This window comes from Crocodylus porosus, unplaced genomic scaffold, assembly GCF_001723895.1.
Source record: "Crocodylus porosus isolate Cpor-Errol unplaced genomic scaffold, CroPor_comp1, whole genome shotgun sequence".
Classification (NCBI taxonomy): domain Eukaryota; kingdom Metazoa; phylum Chordata; order Crocodylia; family Crocodylidae; genus Crocodylus; species Crocodylus porosus.
This window is the reverse complement of record NW_017728917.1, coordinates 20877678-20901401: the sequence shown is the minus strand read 5'-3', so window position 1 is coordinate 20901401 and position 23724 is coordinate 20877678. Positions and strand designations below refer to the sequence as shown.

General features: G+C 42.3%; 1 protein-coding gene across 2 annotated transcripts in view; it reads left to right on the top strand.

The window, feature by feature from the left end:
- The first annotated feature begins 5701 nt into the window (after window positions 1-5701).
- APPL1 (adaptor protein, phosphotyrosine interacting with PH domain and leucine zipper 1) overlaps window positions 5702-23724 on the top strand; it is a 48214-nt gene continuing 30191 nt past the window's right edge. For both annotated transcript variants that reach the window (XM_019536894.1, XM_019536895.1), the window contains exons 1-5: window positions 5702-5811; window positions 12556-12654; window positions 14519-14578; window positions 16635-16706; window positions 18694-18781. In XM_019536894.1, coding sequence (XP_019392439.1) covers window positions 5758-5811; window positions 12556-12654; window positions 14519-14578; window positions 16635-16706; window positions 18694-18781 — 373 coding nt within the window. In that variant the 5' untranslated portion in view covers window positions 5702-5757. The remainder of the gene's footprint in view (window positions 5812-12555; window positions 12655-14518; window positions 14579-16634; window positions 16707-18693; window positions 18782-23724) is intronic.

The window sequence follows — 23724 nt, the reverse complement described above, 5'->3', positions numbered from 1 at the left end:
ACTGTAATACCAGGTCAATGCATGGAGTGGATGGAGCACGCTCCGGTTCCACCACCCAACACCAAAAAGAATCTGCTCAATATAGTAAGTATGATAAACAGAGACACTCCAGCCCCTTATTTTGAAACTAGGCACTGCTATTTTATACCCCTGAGTCACTGGTAAGGTGGGTTTAAGACAGGGTGAGCAAGATACGGCCTGTGAGGCCATTCTATCCAGCCTGTAGGGCCCCTAAAAAATGTAGAAAATTAATATTTATCTGCCCTTGGTTTCTGTCAAAAAGATAAAATTAATTTGTTATGCAATTTTCTGTAAGTGGCATAGTTCAGCAGTTTAGATCACTAGCAAGCATAACACACATACATCCTTCGTTGAGGGGAGGGGCAAATCTTAGACCAGATTCTAGCACTTTTAAACTTGTCTGTGTGCTGAACTTCTGCTCGGTTATGGGTATATACTGGTTTCTGAGCAGTAAAAGTGTAATGCCTGTATGAAGAACAGAGCAGGCATGTTTAGCCAGCAAGAAATGGAGGCAGTCCACCTTGAACTCACAAGTTTCTCCCTCCCATCCCCAAAACTAAACAACACTTAGGCTGTGCACTCTCCTCTCCGGTTCCTCATGTCTGAGAGATCAGTCAACCCTTGCCCCACCAAAAAATCCCCCAAACCCCCAAAAAACAGAAAATCTGAGCAAGAGAGCTAGCAAGGAAGCATGTGACAACTGGCCAACCTAGGGCACTGCCCCAGGCAGACAGGGGTCTTGCTTGGATCCAGGACCTTGGACTCCAAAGGGCAGCAAGGCAAACACTGGGCTACAGCTACAGCTACAGCTCCTTTTTGCATTTTTGGTTTTCTTCCTGCTCTGTTCCTTCCTTGGTTGACATTCTTCCAAGGAAGTGGGCCAAGCCCATCTGATTTGCTTCAGACTACATGGTGCATCAGTGGCCGAGCAGGGAATTAAAACAACTGAACCCAAGTTCTTTGACTTCTGAGTATCTTCCAAACCAAAATGTAACACACTCTACCAAAGGACTTCAGGAGTTTCACAATTCATTGCTTACCTTTCCTTTAATCTATTTTTCAAAAGCATTGTATCTTATATAAACAAAGATCAAATACTCTTCATAACAATGAAAATACTGTACATTAGTTAATCATTAGCTCCATTAACTGACTTACCATACTTTCTAATCTTGCTTTATGCTGTCTTTTCTACAGCTCAAATGATTGAATAGTGGAGAAAAGTTTCCTTGCTTTGTTTTTAGCCCTAATAACTTTTTTTAGTTGTGATTTTTATTTTTTATGTTTATGTATATTGTTTCAGAGGTGTCAAAGTCACCTGTGCCCCCAAGCCAAATCCAGAATGGAGAGCTTCTCATGGACTGAATCTGGCTTGCAAAGAACCTCCTGGGCTACAAATCAGACCAGATGTTAGGAAAAGTGCAGTGGCAGGAGAAATGGGAGCACATAGGTTAACATGGCCATTCCTTGCCCCCCGTGGCTGATACACATGCTCATCAGGTCTCTATAGCAGAGAATTTGGCAGCAAGGTCCACCCCTGCTCACTCCACTCACAAATTCCTGGCCCTTCTGGAAGTCCTACAGACTAGCCCCCCCCCCCACTTTTTGCATTTTGAATGGAGTTACAATTTTGATTAATATTTTGTTTAAGAAGTTGGGCATAGAACTCCAAAAATATCCATGATTAAAAAACCAAATCTCTTCACCTGTAGGAATCATTCTAGTCAAAATCGATCTGAGTCAGGGTGTTCTATTTATAGAAGCATAAACATTTAGGATAGGGACAGAAATGACACAAAAACCAGCACAAGAGAAGATCAGTGCATATAAACTGCTTTCAAATAGCCAAAAATGGTTTAAGGTAAATCTGGATGGAGGTAGTATCAGATTTAACTGATTTGGATTAAATCAGTTTATTGAAATTTTGTCCCAGAATCCCCTCTGGGTTCAAGTTAACTTGTAGTCCCTGAGCATCCCAGAATACTTTGCATCTCCCCCATAAACCCCTCCTTGCAGAGTGAGCAGGCTAGCCATGTCCCAAACTGTCTGCTCCGCCTGAGCAGGGAGGCATGCTCTAGCAGCCCCAGTTTCTGGCCTGAGCCACTACAGTGAATGTCTGTTCACTTGCTTATCAGTTAAGTGTAAGCAGTTTAGACTAACCTGTGAAGAATTAACTGATTAAGCCTTGGGCTTTTTGACTACCTATACTTAGCCTTTAAGAGACAGGAATTTTGTAATAGGCACATTGCATTGTTATGCCCCTTCACAACAGTTTTATGGGAGTTCCTGCTAGCATACCAATCTCTAGCAGCAATCTCGTTCATCATAAGAAGATGGGAGATCTATTTTGAAAGCTTATGCTAGTCTTCCTCTGAACAGAAGGAATGCTTTTCTAAAATGGTATTTCTTTATACAGGTAAATTGGATACTAGCTGATTTGTAACTTGACAAAAAAATTTATGGTAAGAAGGAACTTGCCCTCCCTAACAGTCAAGGTGGTCAAAGAAAATAACAGAAGAAATGGAGAGGAGGAGTCTTAGGAAAGGGGTGAGCCTTGTAATGCCAATACAACAATAAAAATGCTTTCATAGAAAAGTTATGCAAATATTGCTACCACTATACTGACAATAGTAATCATGGGAAAATTATATTGTAGATAAGGCAAATATGTTTTGTAGCACTATCATTAACAGGTGACTAATAGGACTTGGGTAAAAAAACAAGGTAAAAAAAGGATTTTGAATTCTGTTGCGATATGCAAAACAGCACTTTACTTTACAACCACAGAACCATGGTTTGATATACCAACTTTGATAAGCTTTTGTTTTTTGTAATTTCTTTGTCAGTAAAAAAATGTTTGCAGCAAACTCCCATAGCAGGATGCAAACAAGGTTTTTGAACACAGGTGTCAAATGCTGGTGAACATGATGCTGGGGTGACGGAGTTCAGTAAGGTTTAAATACATAAGCCTGAATGGGGATGATCTGTTCTTTACAAGTCTGCAATCACTACATGGTGACAACAATTGTTTTTTTGATTTTGGAAAACTTTTTGTGTTCCAGGTCAAATTTAGCCAGATCAGTTCCAAATCCTTTTGACTGAGCAAAACTCAATTGTCTGAACACCATATGTGATGCTGCAACCAGTAAGTATCCTCCACCCTAGACTTCAGATAGGATGCCTGCTGATGGATTTGGAATTATGTGCAGGTCCAAGCCTGGCTTAGGGTTCAGATGCCCCTAAGTCTTGACTGCCCTCAGCCAACAGCCACAGGAGCAAGCTAGGGAGGAGTCCCTCATTTCCTTAAAGCAGGCATGTAGCCAAGATCCTCCCACTGGAAGCTGGCCAGAGGAAGCTAATTACAAGACTCATAGGGTGTCCTGTCTGCAATGCATTTGGACAGAGGTATATCTTCCACTACACAATGCCATTAAAATCCATTTTGGCTTGGGTACCAGACCAGTGCAGTGACTACACTTGATCTTCGCCCACAAGAGGGTGACAATGTAAGCAAGGTTCAAAACCACGTAAGACTAAATGTAGAATCCTGATGTCAGGAACCTACAACACTTGGCGGGGGCTGGGGGGCAGGGTTGTGGGATATCACACACATTTTCTTGTTCTTGTTTTATTGATAGGACATGTGTAACTTCTACATATAAGTAGAATCAAGCTGTGCTCAGCGCTGTCATTATATCTGCCTATAGTATTAAGATACGAATGTGATGTTGACATATTCTTGTCTTTTAGCTAAGAATATTTAGTAAGGCAGTGATTAACTGGAAGGACACTTCTCACTGTGGGGAAATTGAGAGACAATGGGTGCATCTACATGTTCATTAATGCACCATAGTTAGTATGCATTAAGTTTAGTACTTGTCTAATCAAGTACTAAATTAATGGACAGTAACCGGTATTATTGTGCAGGAGCACACACCTTTTTAGTGATGCAACTGTGTAGTAGCCTAATAATACTGTGCAGTAGCATATTATCATTGATATGTTACTGTGCAGTCAGTGTCCCATGCAGATGCACCCAGTATTGTTAGGATACTGAAGTAGTAATCTTTACGTCTGAAATGATGCAACTATTCCCCTGGTTTTAATTAGATCAGGAAAGATGTTTAGTCTGGTAAACATGTACATCTGGTGTCGTACCTGTAACGCATCGAATGGGTGAGTTATTTAAAGCAGACATGCAGATCTCTGAGGCAAGTGTTGTTTTATTTGAGAGAGAGAATAACTAGAGTATACTCACAAAATCCAATATAGCACGTTCAAGCCTTGTTACCTCTTATGCGCAATTGTTAAAGACACCCTTACAGATGATACCTGGAGCAGATCAGCTAAGCAGTCAGTTCTGCAATACCTGCAAAGTGTCTCAAATCATCTGTTCTCCCAGCAGTATGCTTCTATGGGAACCTGAAAATCTGCACACTTTGCTCCAATTTTGCTTCAAATTTATTCGCATTCAAGAGGAATTTAGAACCAAATTTGGGTTTACCCTTACTGTGATTGACTAAGTGGCTACTCTAACCTGCAGTTAATATACCTTGCATGCTTTGTGCAACTGAGTTCATATTGTATCTGTCGTAACCTGTTGAGGTTAGACATTAGATGGGATGCACTGATTATTTGATTTGGTGAGCTGCATGCTCACCTTTTGACACAGTTCTGTGGCTTGCCAGCACAAGTGTTTTATTATCTTGACAATGTCATGAAACCATGTTTCCCTGTTTTGGCAACTCCGTAGCAACTGTGCAGTCAGAACACTTAGGTTTCTCTTTTGTCAACTCGATGAGTATTGTGTCCTTCTGTTCCTGTACTGTCAGCAAAATTGAGGATATGGGTACCACATCTGGGGGTGGGGAAATGGGGGGCTGGGTAGGAAGTAGTTATATGCACAAAGTGAGTTTTCCATGAATCCAATTGGTGATGCATGTAAAAGACCAGGTAACCACATTCTAACTTTACATTAACAACAAGTTTTTGTCTAAAGCTTTCTGGGCATAAGGACTGCTTGAAGGTGTTTTAAAAAAACCCAAACGGTGCTTTACTTCAAAATCCACATGCTCCTGCACCAAGCCCAGCATATGCCCAGAAAAAGCAGCACATTGGTTGGACCCAGCTCCCCCGACATCTCTATAGTTCAGGCACTTTAGGGGGGCCTTTCTGGCCTTTTAGGTGCACTGGCAGCTGCAGAGATGGGAGGTGGGTGCAGCGGGCTACAGGCGCGTGGCTGTGCCCATAGTGGCAGCGTGGGTGATAGTTGTGTAACAGACGCCTGGGTCTGCCAGGCGCTGCCTGTGGGACTAGGGCCATGTGCGTGGGCGGGTGACTGCTATCAGTACAAACGCCTCCGGGCACGGTCCATGTTGCAACAAGGGTATTTAATGATCGGTGGGCAGCGCGCGGCCTCTTCCCCTGAGCACCGCGCTCGGGCGACGCGGAACAGGGCGGACACAGCGGATTCAGCCCTGGTTCACGGCCAGCCCGTCCACCGACGCGAGCCGCCCGATTGGTGGCTCCGCCAGCCAATGAGGAGCGAGGCGAGTCGATAGAAACACCCAATAGCACACTCCAGCTGCGTGGCGTTGGGGTTGGGGCGGGATTTCCGGCGCGAGCTCTGGCCTGGTGCTGTGGCCCGGAGGAGGCGGCGGGGGGAGGAGTCTGTCCGAGGGGGGAGGGGTCGCGGCGGCCGCCCGGGCGCACACACCGCTCCGCCCTGCCGCCGCCATGCCCGGTATCGACAAGCTGCCCATCGAAGAGACGCTGGAAGACAGCCCCCAGGTGAGGGGCGATCGCGGGGTCGGGCCCGGGCCTGTGCAGCGCAGTTCGGCCCGGCCCTCAGGTGCTCTGAGGGGCGGCCGCGCAGGCCCCGCTGCTGAGTAGAAGGGAAGCAAGGGGTGCCCAGCGCCACCTGCAGCGGGGCCTCGTGTTGCCACCGCCGCCGCTCCCCGGGCGGGGCCGGGGGCTCTTCGCCTGGTGTCAGCCCCCTCCCCGCAATTGACCTGGGGGGAGGGAGGATTTCGTGCTTGCGAAGCACGTGTCAGGGCAGCGACCCGACTGGCCTGCCTGGCGCTGAGGGCGGCGCCCGGGCACACCCATTGCTTCACTTTTTTTTGCTGGGTGGCCGCGTTTGCCATTAGCACTGCCCTTTGACATGGGAGTTGGCTCGGGCCTGCCTCGCCCCTGGGGGCAAGTCCAGCCTTGTCCCTTTTTTTTAGCTGCGGTCTCCAGCCACTGATTTTATTCCGACTTTGCTGTCATACAGCAAATGTCCCAAACTCTTGGTAGCCCAGGCATCTGGGTGTTAGTTTGGGGGTGGTTTTTTTGGTCTCTGTGTCCCCTGTAGGAGGACATGGAGGTTCTCATTGCTTAGGAAACTTGAACTTTGCCATCCAGATCCTGCGACTATTAAAATTATTACCTAAAAAGCTGGCAAACAAGACCTTTTTTTTAAAAAAAAGTATTTTCTTCTCTTATCTGTAAGCTACTGACATCAGCATATCACTATATTGTGCTGATAACATAGCATAGTGCAGCGATAATGTAGTCTGACAGAGTCGCTATGTTGTTTGGGAACAAAAGCAGAGAGAAGTGTGGGCTACAGAGCAGAAGTTTTCAAAGGAACTACCATCGCTAGAGCTTCGCTTAAATGGCATTTCGGTACGCTGCTGCTCATGGGGGAGCTAGAAGGAGAGATGAAGACTGAGGCATGCTGATCACCACCATGCTGAGAACATTTCATTTTAACGTGCGCTGCTTAAGATTAGACCCAAGTCACATTTGAAATACAGATCTGTAAATACTCTGCAGCCTAAGATGGCTAGCGTTGTTCTCTTTTCTCTTTGCTGCCTTTATGCTTTCTTATTATGTATTGTGTATATTCTTATTCTACTCAACAGCAGAATATTTTCCAAAGTATTGAGTTGAACAAATGTCCCATGACTGTTCTCCATACAGGGAACTAAAGCTATGGCTTCATTTTAATTTGAAGTCCTCAATGGTATAGTCCTTACTTGACATGCAGGAGACCCAGGTTCAATTCCTGGGTGCTTAAACACCTACAGCCATGGAGGCACCATATGTCCAGCCTTTGGATTGTGGCCTGAAGGGGAGATGGAAGGTCTGGGCAGTCTCCACTTCCGAACTCCTATTTGGGCCTGTGCCAAAAGTCTTGTTGACCTGTTGGTTGCCAAACCATTTTAATACACGTAAATAGTCCCAAACTGTACCCATATGCAGAAGGCAAGGCAAAGTGGCATCTTAGAGACTGCCTTCTGCTTGACTTCATCACTCGATCCAACCATCACTCTAACTTGTGTGTATGGCTAGGGTAGAAAATGCCATCTTCCTAGTAAGCTTATTCCATGCATTCTCTGGTGCTCTGTTCTGCTGCTGCCCACCTCTAAAAACATATGGTTTTGATTCTATTATTTCAGCATTAAACATACAATATCATGAAGCAGAATTTAAGTTTTTATTTCCCACCACCACCACTACTACTACTCAGTTATGTCAAGAATGGCATTCTTCATTCAGCAGTGAGCAATCTCAGAAGATTTACAACCTAACATACACATACTAATGTACATAACTTTCTGATAGAAAATCCATAGTCTATTACTGCTCTCATTTTAAAGCATAGGATCATGGTATGGTAAAGATTCAATCGTTGATGGAAAATATTTTGTTCTCTTAGAGTGGGGGTGGGGGTGGGGGATTCCTTCCTGATATAGGACATCAAATATCAGCCTGAAGGGTGATATTTGATGTTCTAAATTTCACAGTCTTTCCTTTTATTCAGTTGCAGAACTAGTCATCTCTCAACATGATAGAAAACCCCCGTTAACTTCCATTCAAGATGGGATTATATCCATCTACTCATTGGTATTATGGAGAATATCAAAACCACCATGAGATTGTTACTCAGTTTAGTACAAAGGTATGCTAAATGTTACGGTTGTTCAGACATGTAACATTAGCTCTTTATTCAATGGTCTTCACAAACTTATGGTCTGCCTTTGAAAACTACGGGACTACAGAATAACAAAAAGACTGGGAATAAAGGCCCTGTTCAATCAAATACCTTCATCTAGTAACATTTTTCATTTTCAAGAGGAAAAAAAGGAGTAATTCCCACCTCCACCCAAAGCGAGAACCAGATTCATTTTTCAAGCTGTACATGAGTGGTACAATAGCTTTTTCCTTACTACTTGCTCACATTTGAGTATGCTGTCTTGTTAAAGGTTGTGTATTGGGTATTAGCATGAAACATGAATACATAGTTCCTTTACACCTGAAGAGGAGGACAACATAGTAGGAATTCTGAAAGCACAGGCATTTGTCAGTGAGTATCTGACAAATTTGTTTATTCAGGACTCCCAAGTGAGGTCCTGGCACATGTTAAAATCATGGTGCCTTTGATGTCTGAGGAATCTTTTGTGCTCTCCCACATGTGCCTAGCAAGATACATAATGTTTAGGACAGGACATAAAATTCCTCAGACCCCAGTCATGTGACTGCCTGGGCCTGGGGCTGGGACTGTCCTTTGCCCATTCCCAGGGTTCATGTAGGGGGTGGTTTTGTCCTGGACCCCGGGGCTGCATCTGTCCAATTCAGATGCTCAGCTGAGCATTGAGATTGGGCACAGAGCAGATCCTGCTCTAAAAAGCATGTGTGGAGCCCAGTTTTTAAAAGCCAGCATGCTGGTTCTCTGGACTCCAAGTCTTTAAACATCACTTGCAGCCCAGTTGCATGCACCCATGTAGACATTGACATAGGCAGCCCCTGGTCCCAGTTAGAGACCTGGGGCCACCCCTAGTTCCATCCTGGGGATTGGGCAGGGGACCTGGGTTGCCTGGCATGATCCTGACACTCAGCTGGGAGTAAGGATCAGCAAATGGCAGCTCCAAGTCAGACGTGGCTCACATTCAGTTTAAAGTGGGATACAAGCTATCCACGAAAGGTGTAGCACTAAAAAAAAGAAAAGTGTCAAATCATCTCTCTATTTGCCCTCTACAGCTGAATTTTAAGTGAAGGGTATTTAAATATTCAATATTCATACAAGACAACTTTTAATGTTGCAAGTAGAACATCTTTATGGCTGGTTTGCCATTTTATCGTATCATAAATTAGCTGAACTTATGGCATGCTGTAGTGATAGATGATTAACACAGTAGTCATGCCACAAATGTCATGTACCTAAATGCATAAGGTACATTTGAATGACCAGTTCACTGACAAAACTACTTTGTTTTTGAGCTAGTATACTGTAAAATTATTTTCCATTACAAATGATACAAAAACAAATAGAAACGTAGGGTAAGTACAAATGAGAGCAACTCCTCTTATCTTTAAATAAACAGAAGTTCAAAGATTAGAAGTTTAGAGTGAGGGTAAGGGTAGATGGGTACATTTGCAACAGTTTTCTTGTTTTCCTTCCTTCTTTACACCCATGCCATCCCCTTATTAAAATATAGATTTTTTTCTAAAATGGTTTTTGGGAAGAAAACCTAAAAAACCCCCCGTTTTGAGCGCATGATCATAACAAGGGAGGGTCAGATTTCATGTTGTATTTAAACCTGTTTGCTGTAGGAAAGCCACTTAAACTCGTACAATAAATGTGTTTGGCAGACAGGAAAACAATTAAACGTATTTGGTATGTAGAAAAAGATTGGAAGGGAACAAAACATTCACCTTGATATTGTAGGTGCATAAGCAGTGTTTGATGATGCTTGTATTAGTTGAAACGGAGAAAGTTTCCTCAGCGCTGGTCCGTTTGACCTATTTTGAGAGAGCTTGTTTTTAGGATGCTACCCGGAAATGCTCATGCATTCTATTTGATAAATGAATAAAATAGATTTAAAGGGAAGTTATTTTAGTAACTGTTTTTGAAGTCTCTGTTCAGTGCATTTTAAGCTGACTGCTTTAGAGCTGCAGATAACCCTGAAATCCAAACATGCAGTAACTTGAGGTAGATAAATGGCTGATAGTGTTTGCTATTAAGTCATTAGGGTGCTGGTGGGACTCCCTGTTAGAATGGAGATTGTTAGTATTCATTCTGTAATGGCAGGAAACATAAATAAGGCATAAGCTTCCATGTTCAGGTTGTGTTGGTATAAATCAGACACCTTACTGTTAAGGTAATAAGGCTCATTCTACTATTAAGTGGGATTATGAAGTCATTAATCCAGTTTTATTTGGCTAAAAACAAGTGTCAATCATCTCACTTGTCTTTTTTCTCTCTAAAGCTTTGTTTTCAGTGGAAGTTAGATAAATACCAGTGGAAGTTACATTTTATACCAGGTACCAGGTGTTGATCACCAGCAAATCATGGTCTCGGATTTTTTGTCAGGTTTGTAAAATGAATATCCTTGTAATAGGTCACAGTTTTTCATAGTTGTAGCAAATTTCATGACCAGTTCTGATCTAAGTGCACACAGCATGTTTTATCTGCAGTTGTACATGCTGTATTTGTAAAGTTAGGCTTGCTTTTTACATTTAACATTTCAGAATGATGCGACTGTTGGATTTTTGGGCTTTTATGCATGATAGCAGCAACTAATGCAAGACAAAATAGCCATTGTAAATTTGAGATTTGATGGTGTAAATGCTGAAACAGGAGTAAAGAGGGTAGGGTCAAGTCTTTTACTGAAGAGAAGTAGAACCCAGATTGAGAAACAGATGCCCAGAACCAATCTCCCCCTAACATCTATATGTACGTGCAAAGAAGGGTCAAATAGCCTAAAAATCTACTCATTAATTTTTCATAATATATTTTCTGGGGACACTTAGCTGACTCTAACACTTTGTTTTTCTGTATATTTGCAAAGCAGCTAGGCCATTATTGCATTATTTCAGCACCTTAGAATACGTTAAGATTTTGCTATACAGTTATTTTGAACTGGTTTTTAAAATTGCAGCAATGCTTGATTTTTAAAATTGCAGCAATGCTTCAGTTAAAGTATGGATATAGCCATATGGAATTTTAAAGTACTGTACCTTCCAGATACAGTTTTCACCTCAGGTTCTTTTCTGGTGATCCAGTCATTGGGTGGCTCTTGGGTTATAGTCCTCCAGTTAAGCTTTGTAGTTTTACTTTCAGCATACAGAATCTGAGTTCATAGTTTTTCATTGCTCCTTTTCAGAACATGTGGTGTTGAAGTCTCTCACTATCTAGCAAGAGTGAACATCTGTTCCCACTTCACAGTAGTATTGTTTAAGTTTAGTAGGATTTAGCACTACTGTCTCCATAACAGGAGGGGCGTCCTAGGGTCACCGTGCTCTCCCCTAGCGCAGCGCCCCTTACCATGGCCAGTTTGTCTACAAAGCACCCTTCTTTCTCACCCATCATGTCTTTGATCTCAAGTGTATATGATAGGGAGGCTGCCTCTTCATCTCCCTGGACACGGTTTTCCTCCTGTACCCATTTGTGAAGCAGAGCTAATGTATTCCTGCGCACCCCAGCTTATAAGGGCTATGCGTGGCTCCAGCCACCCCTGTACCACACCTCAAGCTTCACTGATTTCTGCCAATCAGCTACAACATCACTCAAACCACCCCTAAGGGTGCTCCATCCTTCACCCATACCAACTGCTCATGCAATCTCACCTTGCCTGCTCCAGCCAAGTTCCTACCCCTTTGGCTGCTAGCAGGGAGCTGCCTTCTGGCCTCTAGCCTGTGATTTATGTAGAAGCCAGGCCCTGCCCCTTCTGGCCAGCTGACCAGGCAGGTGTGGGTCCTTAGCGCCCTTTGGTTGCCCTGGCAACTTGCATCTGGGTGGTTATCCCGGCTCTCCAACTGTCAGGCACCTTAGTGCCCTGCTACAGTCTCCAAAAAGTTCAATATGAGGAAAGCTAAACCTTTTGACTTTCTAGGTTTTGGTCTGGAGATTCTTTATTAAGCAGCAGTTTGTTCTTCTTTATTGAGCAATAGTTTGTGATCTGTGTCTCCAGATCACTTTCTACCTAAAATTTCACTTTTGTTGTACGTTTTTTTTTTCCAACCTGCATCATGAACTGTTTGTCTTCTATAGAGAGGTGGGGTTTTGGCTTTTTAAAACGCTCTCTGTCATCCTGAGTCTACAACTCTTTTAGCTATAACTTCTAGAGAGCCTGTCCAAGACTGGGCTGAGACCTGTCCTTATATTTGGGACCCTCACCTGATCTCTGGACTTAGTCCTATCACCTGGGAGGCAGGGTAGCCAGACACAGGTGAGGCTGAGCATACCTCACTCTTTGATACACATATCAAGTAAGAAACTTGCAGATATATTTTTTAATTATACCAACATTTTAGTAAGGTTAGATGAAACTAAACTTTCGGTTGGAAATGTATTCAGACCCTTTTTTTTTTAATTGAAGAGTTTCCTGTCTCTCCTTACAAATGAACATTGTCTTATTTGGTTTTACTAAACAATTCAAGAAACACATCCTGTTCAACTTTAAATACAAGGACATTTATTCACTTCTGAATCTGGTTTTAAAAACAAACCCACAAATGAACATGTCATCCTTTCTGTTTTTACAGACACGTTCCTTGCTTGGTGTATTTGAAGAAGATGCTGCAGCAATTTCAAGTTATGTTAACCAGTTATATCGAGCCATGCACCGAATTTATGATGCACAGGTAAAGTTGCATGTGTTCTTGAATATATTTAGAAAGCTTATAAAATAGACTTAATATTGTTTAACCACTTCGCTAAATACAGTAAATTCTATTTTTAAACTTTCAAATTTTAAATTTGAGTGAAATGGATTAAGGAATAAAATTACTGTTTTCCTTTATGTTAAATAGAGATGCAGAGTGACATTCTGTATGTGCATTCTGTTTCTTAATAGAATTTTTCATAGCAATTAAATGGGCTTTTTGCTTGTTAAAACATTTGTTACCAGATTTGCCTGTCACTTTGGGGTATGCTCATTTATTAGGGGTATATTTCTGGGGTTTCTGTAATTGTATCAGTGTGTTGCTTGTGTTACTTGTGTTTCTATATGGAGCTGTATCTCTCCCTTCTGCAAGTCCTTACCCCCAGTGGAGCAGGACTCGGGTTCAGTGGGGCTAGGTTCCTCCAACCACCGAATCAGTCAAACACAGATGCACACACAGATTAACAGGGCATGCCTGAGTCAGGCCAGATTATTCAGCACTGACAGACTGACACCCTCATGTGCCTTGAACTCAGTTCATCAGGGCAATAATAAAATGAAGTCAGACGCAAACATACGGGTTAACAGAGCCCATCTAAATTGGGCGGGATTATTCAGCATTGACAGGCTGACATCCTCATGTGCCTTGTACGCAGTTCATCCCTTAGTTCAGCACACACACATGCTAACAGAGGACATCTGAGCACTTTCAACTGATACTCTCATGCGCCTCAAAACTCAGCACATCCCGATCTCTTGTCACAGTGGTTTTAGTAGTAACTCCCTTGATGCGTGGACCTCACTGTAGTTTTGGGAATTACAGGGATCTTTGGCTTGGGTAAAAGAAGCACTGCTGCAGAGCAAATGGGGAGGTCAAGGGGAAGGAAGAGTAAATGAGGTTCAGAGAAAAACTATAGCTATCATTATTGCTTGTGTTTTGCATTTGCTTCCTTTTGTTTCCATTTTGACTGTGGTGTGGTGGAAGACTGTTTCTTCTTGTGACCAAACTATATATCATCTGCATGTTCTTGTGCTACTTCATTTTATTGCCTGCCTTGTTTTGCTTTTTATTTCTGCACCCTTGGTGCTCAAGAATATTATAAAGGATGCAGGTATTTCCTATTATGAAACTGCTTGCATAGATCATTGCTTAGATCCCATCTGTAGACGTTCTGATAGAATGTGTAAGCAGACAGGTTAAGCTTACTATGCTAACTGACCACCTAGACAGGCTTCAAACACTGTGGGAGGGGAGGGGGCTACAAGGCAAGAAGGCATGGGGTTGATTTCATATCTAGAAGTGCAGAAGAGCTTCCAGGGCCAGACTAGACTGTTCTGTGGAGGGGTTTATAGAGAAGATGCTTGGTGGTTTGGGCTTTAAGGTAATTTTAAGGTTGGCCCTAACTATCAATGTAGATATAGCTTTAGTGGCACAGCTTGTTCTAAATTCACCCTTCATGTGTGATACTGTTGATACCTGGGAACCATGATTGAACTAAAAACCAATGACTAGCTTGAATTAAAACAGCTGCATCATCATAACTGTACAGAATACTGTTTTCTGCGTGGAGACTTTACTGCAAACCCATTACTGAGGGTCTAGTAGCTCCACATAGTACATTGTAGGTGCTGTTGATGTGATATCCAGAAATACAGGCCTTCCACAACTCATGTAAATGTCAATACTAATTGTGGATGCTCACATCCTTTTAAAATCTGGCAGGGTGTATTTTGAGAGTGCTCATTTAACCATATTCAAACTTCGTCCCTCATTGTCTATAACTTCTGCACACTGATGTGAAAGCTAAATTAGGAAGTAATCAATTTTCCTTCTTTTTAACCAGAATGAATTAAGTGCAGCAACTCATCTGACTTCAAAACTTCTGAAGGAATATGAGAAGCAGGTATAGTATAAATTAATGTCCATTTCTAGTAGTTTAGAGAATGGACTTTTGTAAGTTTTTCTTCTCCCAGAGCACAGTGCAAAATTGATCTAGGTAAAATCTTATCAAGATAAAATGTGTATTGGTAGCAGCTGACTGCTATTTAGTTTTATTCCATGTAGAAAGTACCCCATTTTTGGCAGATGTAAATTAGTCTTGCTGTGATTTTGCTTCCCAGAGCAGAGTCTTTAGACTATTCAGCTCCATCACCCTCAGTAGTATTAGAAAGTTCTTTGGCTAAGTGAATGCTTGTCCTCTGGAATATTTTAAAGTGATGGCAGCCTAAACTAATGATCTATTGCAAGGTGGCAGCTTTAATTTTAGTTGCCAGGTAAGAGATGAGATGGTGTGGTCTGAAATAGGGATGGAAAAGGATTAAATGGTTAAGCAACAATTACATATATACCGTTTACCAATTAGTGACCTTTGGCAGGAACGGAGCCAGCCCCTTATGTCTTCACCATGTGCCCAATGCTGCATGGGCCCCAGGCTGCTGGCAAGGAGCCTCAGGGGGGGCGGGGATACAGCAGGCTTGGCTGAGCCACTAGGGGGTGCTGCCAACTGTGGAACCACAGCTTCCCCTTGCCCCCAGGGGTTGGGGCTGCAGACCTCTCCTGTACATGGATCCTGCTGCCATGGGGAGAGAGGAAGGTGCCAGGCCCCTGCACAGGGGTGAGGCAGGCCTTCCTTCTCCAGCAGCGAAACTCCTGGCCCAGTGTTGGGTCTGCCTGGCCCCCCAAATCCCTGGTTTTTGTTCCAGTTCTTTTTCTTGCATAGTATGGATCAAGGTTGTACAACTTTGGAGCAGATGAGGGCCGCTTACCACAGAGTTCCCCTGTTGCGCCACATAGCAGGGACCCCAGACCCTGCAAAGCCATGGGCTCCCTGAGCCCCATAGGGTGTGCTACCCTGTGTCTAGGGTGGGGACAGGAAGCAGAAGCTAGAGGAGAAAGGAGAACCCAGAGCGTCTGCATGGAGGGAGTGGCACTCAGGCAGTAGTCTACAGCCTTTCAGTTGGGCAGCCCTGGTGTGGATTATTGTAACAAAGCTGTGATTAGTTTACAACAGGAAATATATATATGTAAGAGTGTATTTGTGTGCACAGGGTTAATTTAAATTAGCTTGATTTTTTTTATAAAAAGAGTTGAAGTTTAAATTTAAATTCAGCATTAAAGTCAATAATTGTGCATATTGAAATGGGTATAATTTATGTCTTTTTGGAATTTTTAAAAATACTGGTATTAAAAGCAAAGTCCATATTACAGGAAACAGTGAAAATAGAAATTTAAAGAGCTCTACATATTCTTACTTTGTTATATTTAAAATAATTTTGTCTGAAAAAAATCAAAATGGGCTTAGATAGGTTCAACTTACAAGGATCAGTTATTTTTGTTCTCTCATAAATAAGAAGCAGATACCTACCCAAGCAGTTTTTATTACTGCATAATTTTATTAGAACCCCATATCATAAGATTGTATCGGTTTTTTAAAAAAAATGCATTTAAGACTTGTTAAATGTTTCCAGTTTTTGTAAACATTTTGGGAGTTCTTTTCAAGCTTTACTCCAAAAAGACAAGACTAGAAATTTACTGTCATAAAAGACTCTTATATAATTGCCTGATTCTTATATAATTGCCTGATAAGATCCACAGCTTTAAGGTAAATATCTAATGTGAGGCTTGTGATAAAATTGAGACTTGGCAGAAAAAGAATAAAATCTTCATTTTCTCAGGTCCCACCTACACCTTTTCTGAACGCTAGAACAGATTTGAAAGATAGCTTTAATGTTTAAAAAACAAGGTAAACTTTTCTGTAGTTTTCATAAATATTCATGTTCATATAAAAGAAATATGTTAGTAAAATGAGATAGTGGTAGTACCACTAAATCTGTACTGGTATCTTAAGTTCCCAATGTTTTAGTTTTCATACATAGCCTACATATATTCTGTTGTTAACACTACTGTATGTATGACAGAAGAAAGCTGTAACCAACAGATTTTCTTTTTTATTTTTATAGCGTTTTCCATTAGGGGGTGATGATGAAGTTATGAGCTGTACCCTACAACAGTTTGCAAAAGTGATAGATGAGGCAAGTGTTTTTGCATTTAGCTTATCTTTTTCCACCTACAGCAGGGTTGGGCAATTATTTCAGGTGGAGGGCCACTTACTGAGTTTTGGCAAGCCATCGAGGGCCACATGCTGGGCAGCCAAGGGCAGATGAATATTAATTTTCTAAATTTGGGGGTGCCCTGCGGGCCAGATAAAATGGCCTGGCAGGCCGCATCCGACTCATGGGCCACATTTTGCCCTGATCTACAGACTCCGAAATTAACTATCGTTTGCTTCCTTTAGCTTAAGCATTTAGAAATCTCTTTCACTCATCAATACTAGTAGTAGTACAACAGTAGTAGCAGTAATAGTACTGCTACTGCTACTTCTATTACTATTACTACTTTAATTACCATGTATTCTTGCATATAACATACCCTAAATATAACACACACCTCATTTTTTGGAAGGCCCCAAGCAGGAAAAAGAATCTTACCTTGGAATATGGGTAAGTAGTCTCTGGGGCTGAAGGCTATGCATAGAGGCTCAATCTGGCACTCTGCACTGAGGATACATGCCAAGTCCAACCCTGTGACACCCAATCCAGTGCAGTGGGGAGGGAGGTGACAGCATGAATTGCTGTTGTTCCCAGAGCTGTGGCAATTAATGCTGACATCTCTCTGGTCCCCTTCCCCCAGCCTAATTTCCAGATCCAGGGGGAGCCCTTTTCCTTGTCTGTAATGCACACCCCAGTTTTTCCTAGCTGGTTTTGGGGAGAAGGTGTGGGTTATATGCAAGAAAATACATTACACGCCATTTATATGAAGATTAAAATTGTTTGGCTGGAACTTATAGAAGCAATATAACGAAGTACAGTTTACGTAATTTAGAAATGTCTCACTCTTATTCTGTACTTTCATATTGCTGTCTGCTACAAAAATTATTCTACACAACAAGGAGCTACTAGATTTATTTTATTAGCACCAAATGCAGGTAAATTTGACACCAGTCTTTTCAGACAGATGGAAAAAACTTCTAATAGAAGTCTATTTCAGATACACACACGGTCTCAAGGTTGGGACTGCATCATGAAGAGTCTGTAATCTAAACTAAGAGGAGATGAACAAGTAAATGAACTAGTATTAAAGTACAGTAAAAAGGAAAAGGTGAGGAAAATGAGGAAGTTGGGACTGTGGAAAGCACCTTCTAGATCATCAAGTTCACCCCCTTACTATTGAATGAACCACCACCTGTAATCCCTGTCATAGTTTACAGAGGCTTAAGGCTTTTTGCCTCTCCACTTGAAATGGAAGGCTGTTCCAGAAAATGTTTGCTGTTATGTTTCACAGATTTACTAACTTCTGGCCCTAATTTATTCATGGCCAGTTTCTGCCCATTTATTCTTGGGCTGGTGGAGCTGTGTAGCTTAGTAGCTTCATTCGGGTGTTAACCTCATTTGGTTTTATAGATAAGAATCAATTTGGTTTTATAGATAAGAATCAAATACCCTCAGCCCTTGTTTTGGTAGGCTGAACAAGCCAAATTCTTCTAATGTCTTCAGATGGCATCTGATGAAGTAGGCTGTTGCCCATAAAAATGCATGCTTCTCTCTATGAGTTAATCTCTAAAATGTCATTTGGCTCTGCCTTCTGCATGACTTCAGACTAATACAGTTAACTATTTCTCTCAACAGTTGTATATAGTGGTCCAATAAAAATATTATCAAACCTTTTTATTTTTATTTACATAACGGAGTTTAAACTAAAGTAATTGTTTTACCTGTTGTTTGGCTTTGGCTAGGTCCTTTTTTCCAGATATGAAAAAGGGGATTTTGTACCTGAAAGCTTGTTAGACATCTCTCCCAACTAGATAGTTGGTCCAGTAAAAGATATTACTAAACAAACCTTGCTTCTCTTTCATATCAAAACAACTTTTTTCTTGAAGGTTACATTTTAAAGGGAGGAAGAACTGAAATTAACGTTTCCAATGACTAATTACATGTGTGTTTTTTGGTTTTCCCCCAACAGCTTAGCTCTTGTCATGCAGTACTTTCAACTCAATTAGCTGATGCCATGATGTTTCCCATTACTCAGTTTAAAGAAAGGGATCTAAAAGGTAAGGTAATCAAATAGTGGCTGTTATTCAGAAAGATGCATCTCAGTGTTCTTGCAGTACAGTAATCAAATAGTGGCTGTTATTCAGAAAGATGCATCTCAGTGTTCTTGCAGTACAATAGTAGGGTAGTTAAAATATGACAAGGTAGGGAGATCCAGAGAGCTGTATTCATAATATAAGCAGTTAACATTTTATCACTATAGAATGCTTTTTCAATGGTTTAGAAATTAATCCAGTAATTAGTAATTTCAGCAAAAACATGAATTCCTTTCTATAAACAAATTGACCTGTTTAGGTTGCAGGCTTTGCACTCTTCATCTTAAGTGACACATGCAGATCTTGATTTCTAGTTAAGCTTCAAAATAATTAGCAGGTCATTTGCAGGATATTTGTTGTCTACATTTGTTGGATGTTTGTCTAAGTTGCAAAACCACTATATAATTTGTAATTACTGGCAGTTTCTCTTCATGTGGAGCCCAAGAATAAAATAAGTCACATACAGTAAGACAGCTTGCTTCATACTACCAGTAAAGTAAAGGGCCCTAGGCAAATGTCTAGGCTGGGGAGGATTTGATTTTTATTGATAAATAAAAGATATTGGTAAATGGTGATCTCACCACATAATCACAGACCAATGAAAATATATTTTCATCAGTAATAATTTAAATGTATAGAAAGGGGACTGTAACAGGGAACCCTTACCCTTGTTACTGGATAGTGGATGGAAGAGAGGCAGAGGGGTCAAATAGGAAAACAATGGGTGGCCTAATGACTCATCAATTAAGCAATTAGTTGCTTCTTCACAGGTGGGGGAAGTGGGCTGGATAACAGGCTACGTAAACAAAGCCCTACCCAAAGGGGAAAGAGCATTCTAGGCTCCAGCCTGGTGGCAGAGGGGCCTTGGCAGGGCCAGATTGGCTAAGCTGGTGATGGGGCACCAGCCCTGATGGTGGCCATTGCAGGGAGCTGTGGGAGTGCTGGTGCCCTCCACTTCTAATCCCTGCCCACCCATCTCTTTTCTGATAAATGTATATGTATAGAATTTAGAGCAGGTATGATTTACTGATTTATGGATATTTATTTTTTTATATTTTGATGTGATTTTTATAAAGCTTTTAACAGTTTACTGTCATCATTAAAATTGTCTGCCACCCACAGGCCTTATTTCACATAGCCCTGAAAATTTAAATTAATCAACTTTGTGCAATCCTGAAAATTGTAATAGATAAAAATCAAAAGGAATGCTTAAAAGTAAGCATTTATTTTAGCTGTCAGCATTATTAAAAGCTAAAAATTGAATTCTGCCAAGCCTACAAATGCCTAAAGTTCCTGGTTTTTATGAGTAGTATATTAATACCTTGGCTAGACAACATAGAATCATAGAAAAGTAGGACTGGAAGGGACCTGTAAGATCATCAAACCATGGGCAGGAGGTAGGTGGTCTCAAATGAGTTTAACAAGGTTCCTGTCCAGCCTTCTCTAGAATACCTCTAGGGATGCTGACTGCACCACCTCTGCTGGGATGTGTTCTATATTCTAGATATCCTTACGGAAAAGAAGTTTTTTCCTCATGTCCAGCCTAAATTTGCCCTAAACTAGCTTGTGCCCATTGGACTTCATCCTCCCAAGAGGTGTCTTTCTGAAGAGTTGCTCCCCTAGATCTTGGAGTTCACCCCAGCATACTTGTAAGCGGCTATCAAGTCACCTCTCAGTCTTCTGTTACTCATACTGAACAAACCCAGTTCCCAGAGTCTCTCCTCATAAGGCCTATCCCCCAGCTCCTGGTCATGCAGGTGGCCTTTCTCTGTACCGTTTTGAACTTATCCACATCCTACATGAAATGTGGTTCCCAGAACTGGACACAGCACTCCAGCTGTCACCTCACCAATGGCAAATAGAGAGGGGAGGAGCACTTTTCTGGATTTATTGGCAGCACATTGGCTGATGCATGCCAGAGTTCTGTTTGCTCTGCTGGCAACTTCATTGGACGGATGGCTCATGTCCCTTCTCTGGTCGTTTGTCCCTTCCAGGTCCCTTTCAGATGCAGTGTCAGCCAGTGGATCACCACTCATCGTATAGTTATGATGAGGGTTCTTCCTACCCAGATGAAGGACATGGCACTTGTCCCTATTGAACCTTATCTGATTGCATTCAGCCCATAGGACCAGCCTGTCACAGTCATTCTGGATCTTTGCCCTGTCCTCAGATGTGTCCACATTTCCCCACAGCTTGGTGTTGTCCTCAGATTTAATCATTGTGCTTTCCACTATCTCTTCCAAGTCATTGATAAAGCTGGTAAAGAGCACAGGTCCCAACACCGGTCCCTGAGGGACACCAGTCGAGACGGCCTTCCAGGATGAGGCTATCCCATCAGTTACAACTTGTTGGGATTGGCTTCTGAGCCAGTTGCCAATCCACCTCGCTGTAGACCAGTCTAGTCCTCCAACTTAATTGAGGAGAATCCCATGGGGGACAGTATCAAAGGCCTTGCTGAAGTCTAGGTAGATAATGTCAAGCACGTGTGCCATATCCAGTTGGTTAGTTATCTGGTCATAGACAGATACCAGGTTTCTTAGGCATGACCTCCCCTTAACAAAGCCATACTGGTTGTTTCTTAATACCGTGCCAGTTACGAGGTTGCGGTTGGTGGCCTCCTTGACAAGTTTTTTTAAAGATTTTTCCCAGAACCAAAGTCAGACTGACCAGTCTGTAGTTGGCAGGGTTGTCCCTCTTCCCTTTCTTCAAGATGGGTACAACGTTGCCCTTTTCCTCTCGTATGAGATGCTTATTTTGGAATATTTTGCGTGGGCTGTTAAGACCATTTTCAACAAAACACTGTTATACTTAAAGACAAAATGGAGTAAATAAAAATATTTTGATATGTAATTAAAATGTTACATAACCATCCTATGCTAAATTTCCTATGGATGTTTGAAAAGATGTTCTTGTTTCTGAAAGCAAGTTGTTAGTGACAGAAGTGATTGTGGGACTAAATAGGCCAAAATTATTTTTTGGAATAGGGAAGCAACCATATTCCTCTACTCGTATCTAAAAATTGTGCCACTGTCACAATTCTTAAAGACTTGAATATTTAGGGGTGTTTGAAAATGGTTCTTGATGATTTACTGACAGATGAAAACTTGCCCACTGGAAAGGTTATAGTCTGTACCTGTGCTGTACCCAGTAACTCATGAGATTACATTCTTTTCATCAAATCATAGAAAACTGAGGTTGGAAGGGACCTCAGGACGTCATCTAGACCAACCCCCTGCTCAAAGCAGGACCATCCCTAACTAGATCATTCCAGCCAGGGCTTTGTCAAGCCAGGCCTTAAAAACCCCCACGGATGAAGATTCTGCCACCTCTCTAGGTAACCTGTTCCACTGTTTCACCACGCCCTAGTGACAGAGTTTTTCCTAATATCCAACCTAAACTTCTCTTGCTGCAACTTGAGACCATTGGTTCTGTCACTACTGAGAGCAGTCTAGCCCCATATTTTTTGTAACCGCCCTTCAGGTAGAAGGGTGCTATCAAATCCCCCCCTCAGTTGTCTCTTCTGCAGACTAAGATAAGCCTAAATAACTAAATACCTTTTTATACTTTAAAACATTTACTGTAAATGTTCACAATGTTCCCACTCCTGGTTCACAATTACTTTATAATGTTTAAAAGTGAACATGGATATTATTTATTTATGTTGTGATATTACACAAAAAAACCCACTCCAGATTGAGACACTTTGTGCTAAGCACTGCACGTATACTTAGGAGATCACATTTCCTTTTAGATCTTTTAATTAAAATTGACAAGACAGGTCAAAAACAAGCAGATATCAAAGATGTTTGTTTTGTGAGTTACCATCTTAAAAAGAAAACCTCTTCCAAGCCATTCTCTTTTTATAATTTTTCTCACTAGTTGTTACTTTATTGTAACTGTACCCGCTGGGCCTTGATTACTTGGTCCCTTGCCGCCCTGCCCAGGGGCCTGGTGGTAACCTTCTGCTCCATCTCTTAAGGGAGTAGTCCTCGGTGTTACGCTTCAGGCATACTCCCCCTCCGTATCCCGCCTGCCACGACTTTGATGAAATTTCAGTGGTGGAGGGGATGGCCACCTGACGCTGGCTACCTCTCCCAAGGACGAAGTGTGATGTTCTTCGCGAGGCTCCGCCTCCCCTGCACCTCACCTTAGACCCCGCCTCAGCAGTGTGCTATAGGTGTTGCTGCCAGCTGGCCCTCCGCTTGATGAGGGACCCTACTGGGTGCCAGCTAGGCTCACGCCGGGGCCCCGGAAGTCCTGGTTCCTTCTTGGCCAGTCTAACCTGTGGGATCCTAAATTCCCCTTAACTCAATAGCCCCGAACACTAATACAGAGATCCTGGCCAACACAAACAAGCCATACCAGTCGTGAAAGAAAAAAAACCTGTTAATTTAATCACAAGGCTAAAGGGACAACCTTCCCCACAAAAATAAGCTACGCTCCCTATCAAGGGATCATTTGGCTCATGAATTTTGGTCGAGGTCCTGTATCCCCACCATCGTGTCTCAGTCCCTCTCTCCTTTGAGGATTCCTTCTTAATTTCAATGTCCGTCGTCCTCCGGGCTAATGAAGCCTTCAACTTTGGCTCTCCTCACGCCCCAAAGTTATATGCAGTTGAGACACCTGGGTCTTGTCAAGCCCGATGACAGCGTCTTCCCCTGGGCAGGATTCAGATTCTCCCCGTGAGGCTGCAGCACCGTTCTCCAGCTCCTCTACCTTCCTGGTGGCCTCTGGAGATCTTCTCCCCACGCTTTCTTGCCACCTCTCCTCCCCTCCTGCCCACTCGCTCTCCCTTCATATTCTCTCCCGCTGGTTCTCCTCCCCTGCTTCCCCAGCTGTTGCCCCTTTAAGTAAACTGCGGCTAATGAGCCGTGCGGGACCTGCTGCTGCTTTTCGCTCGCTGCGAT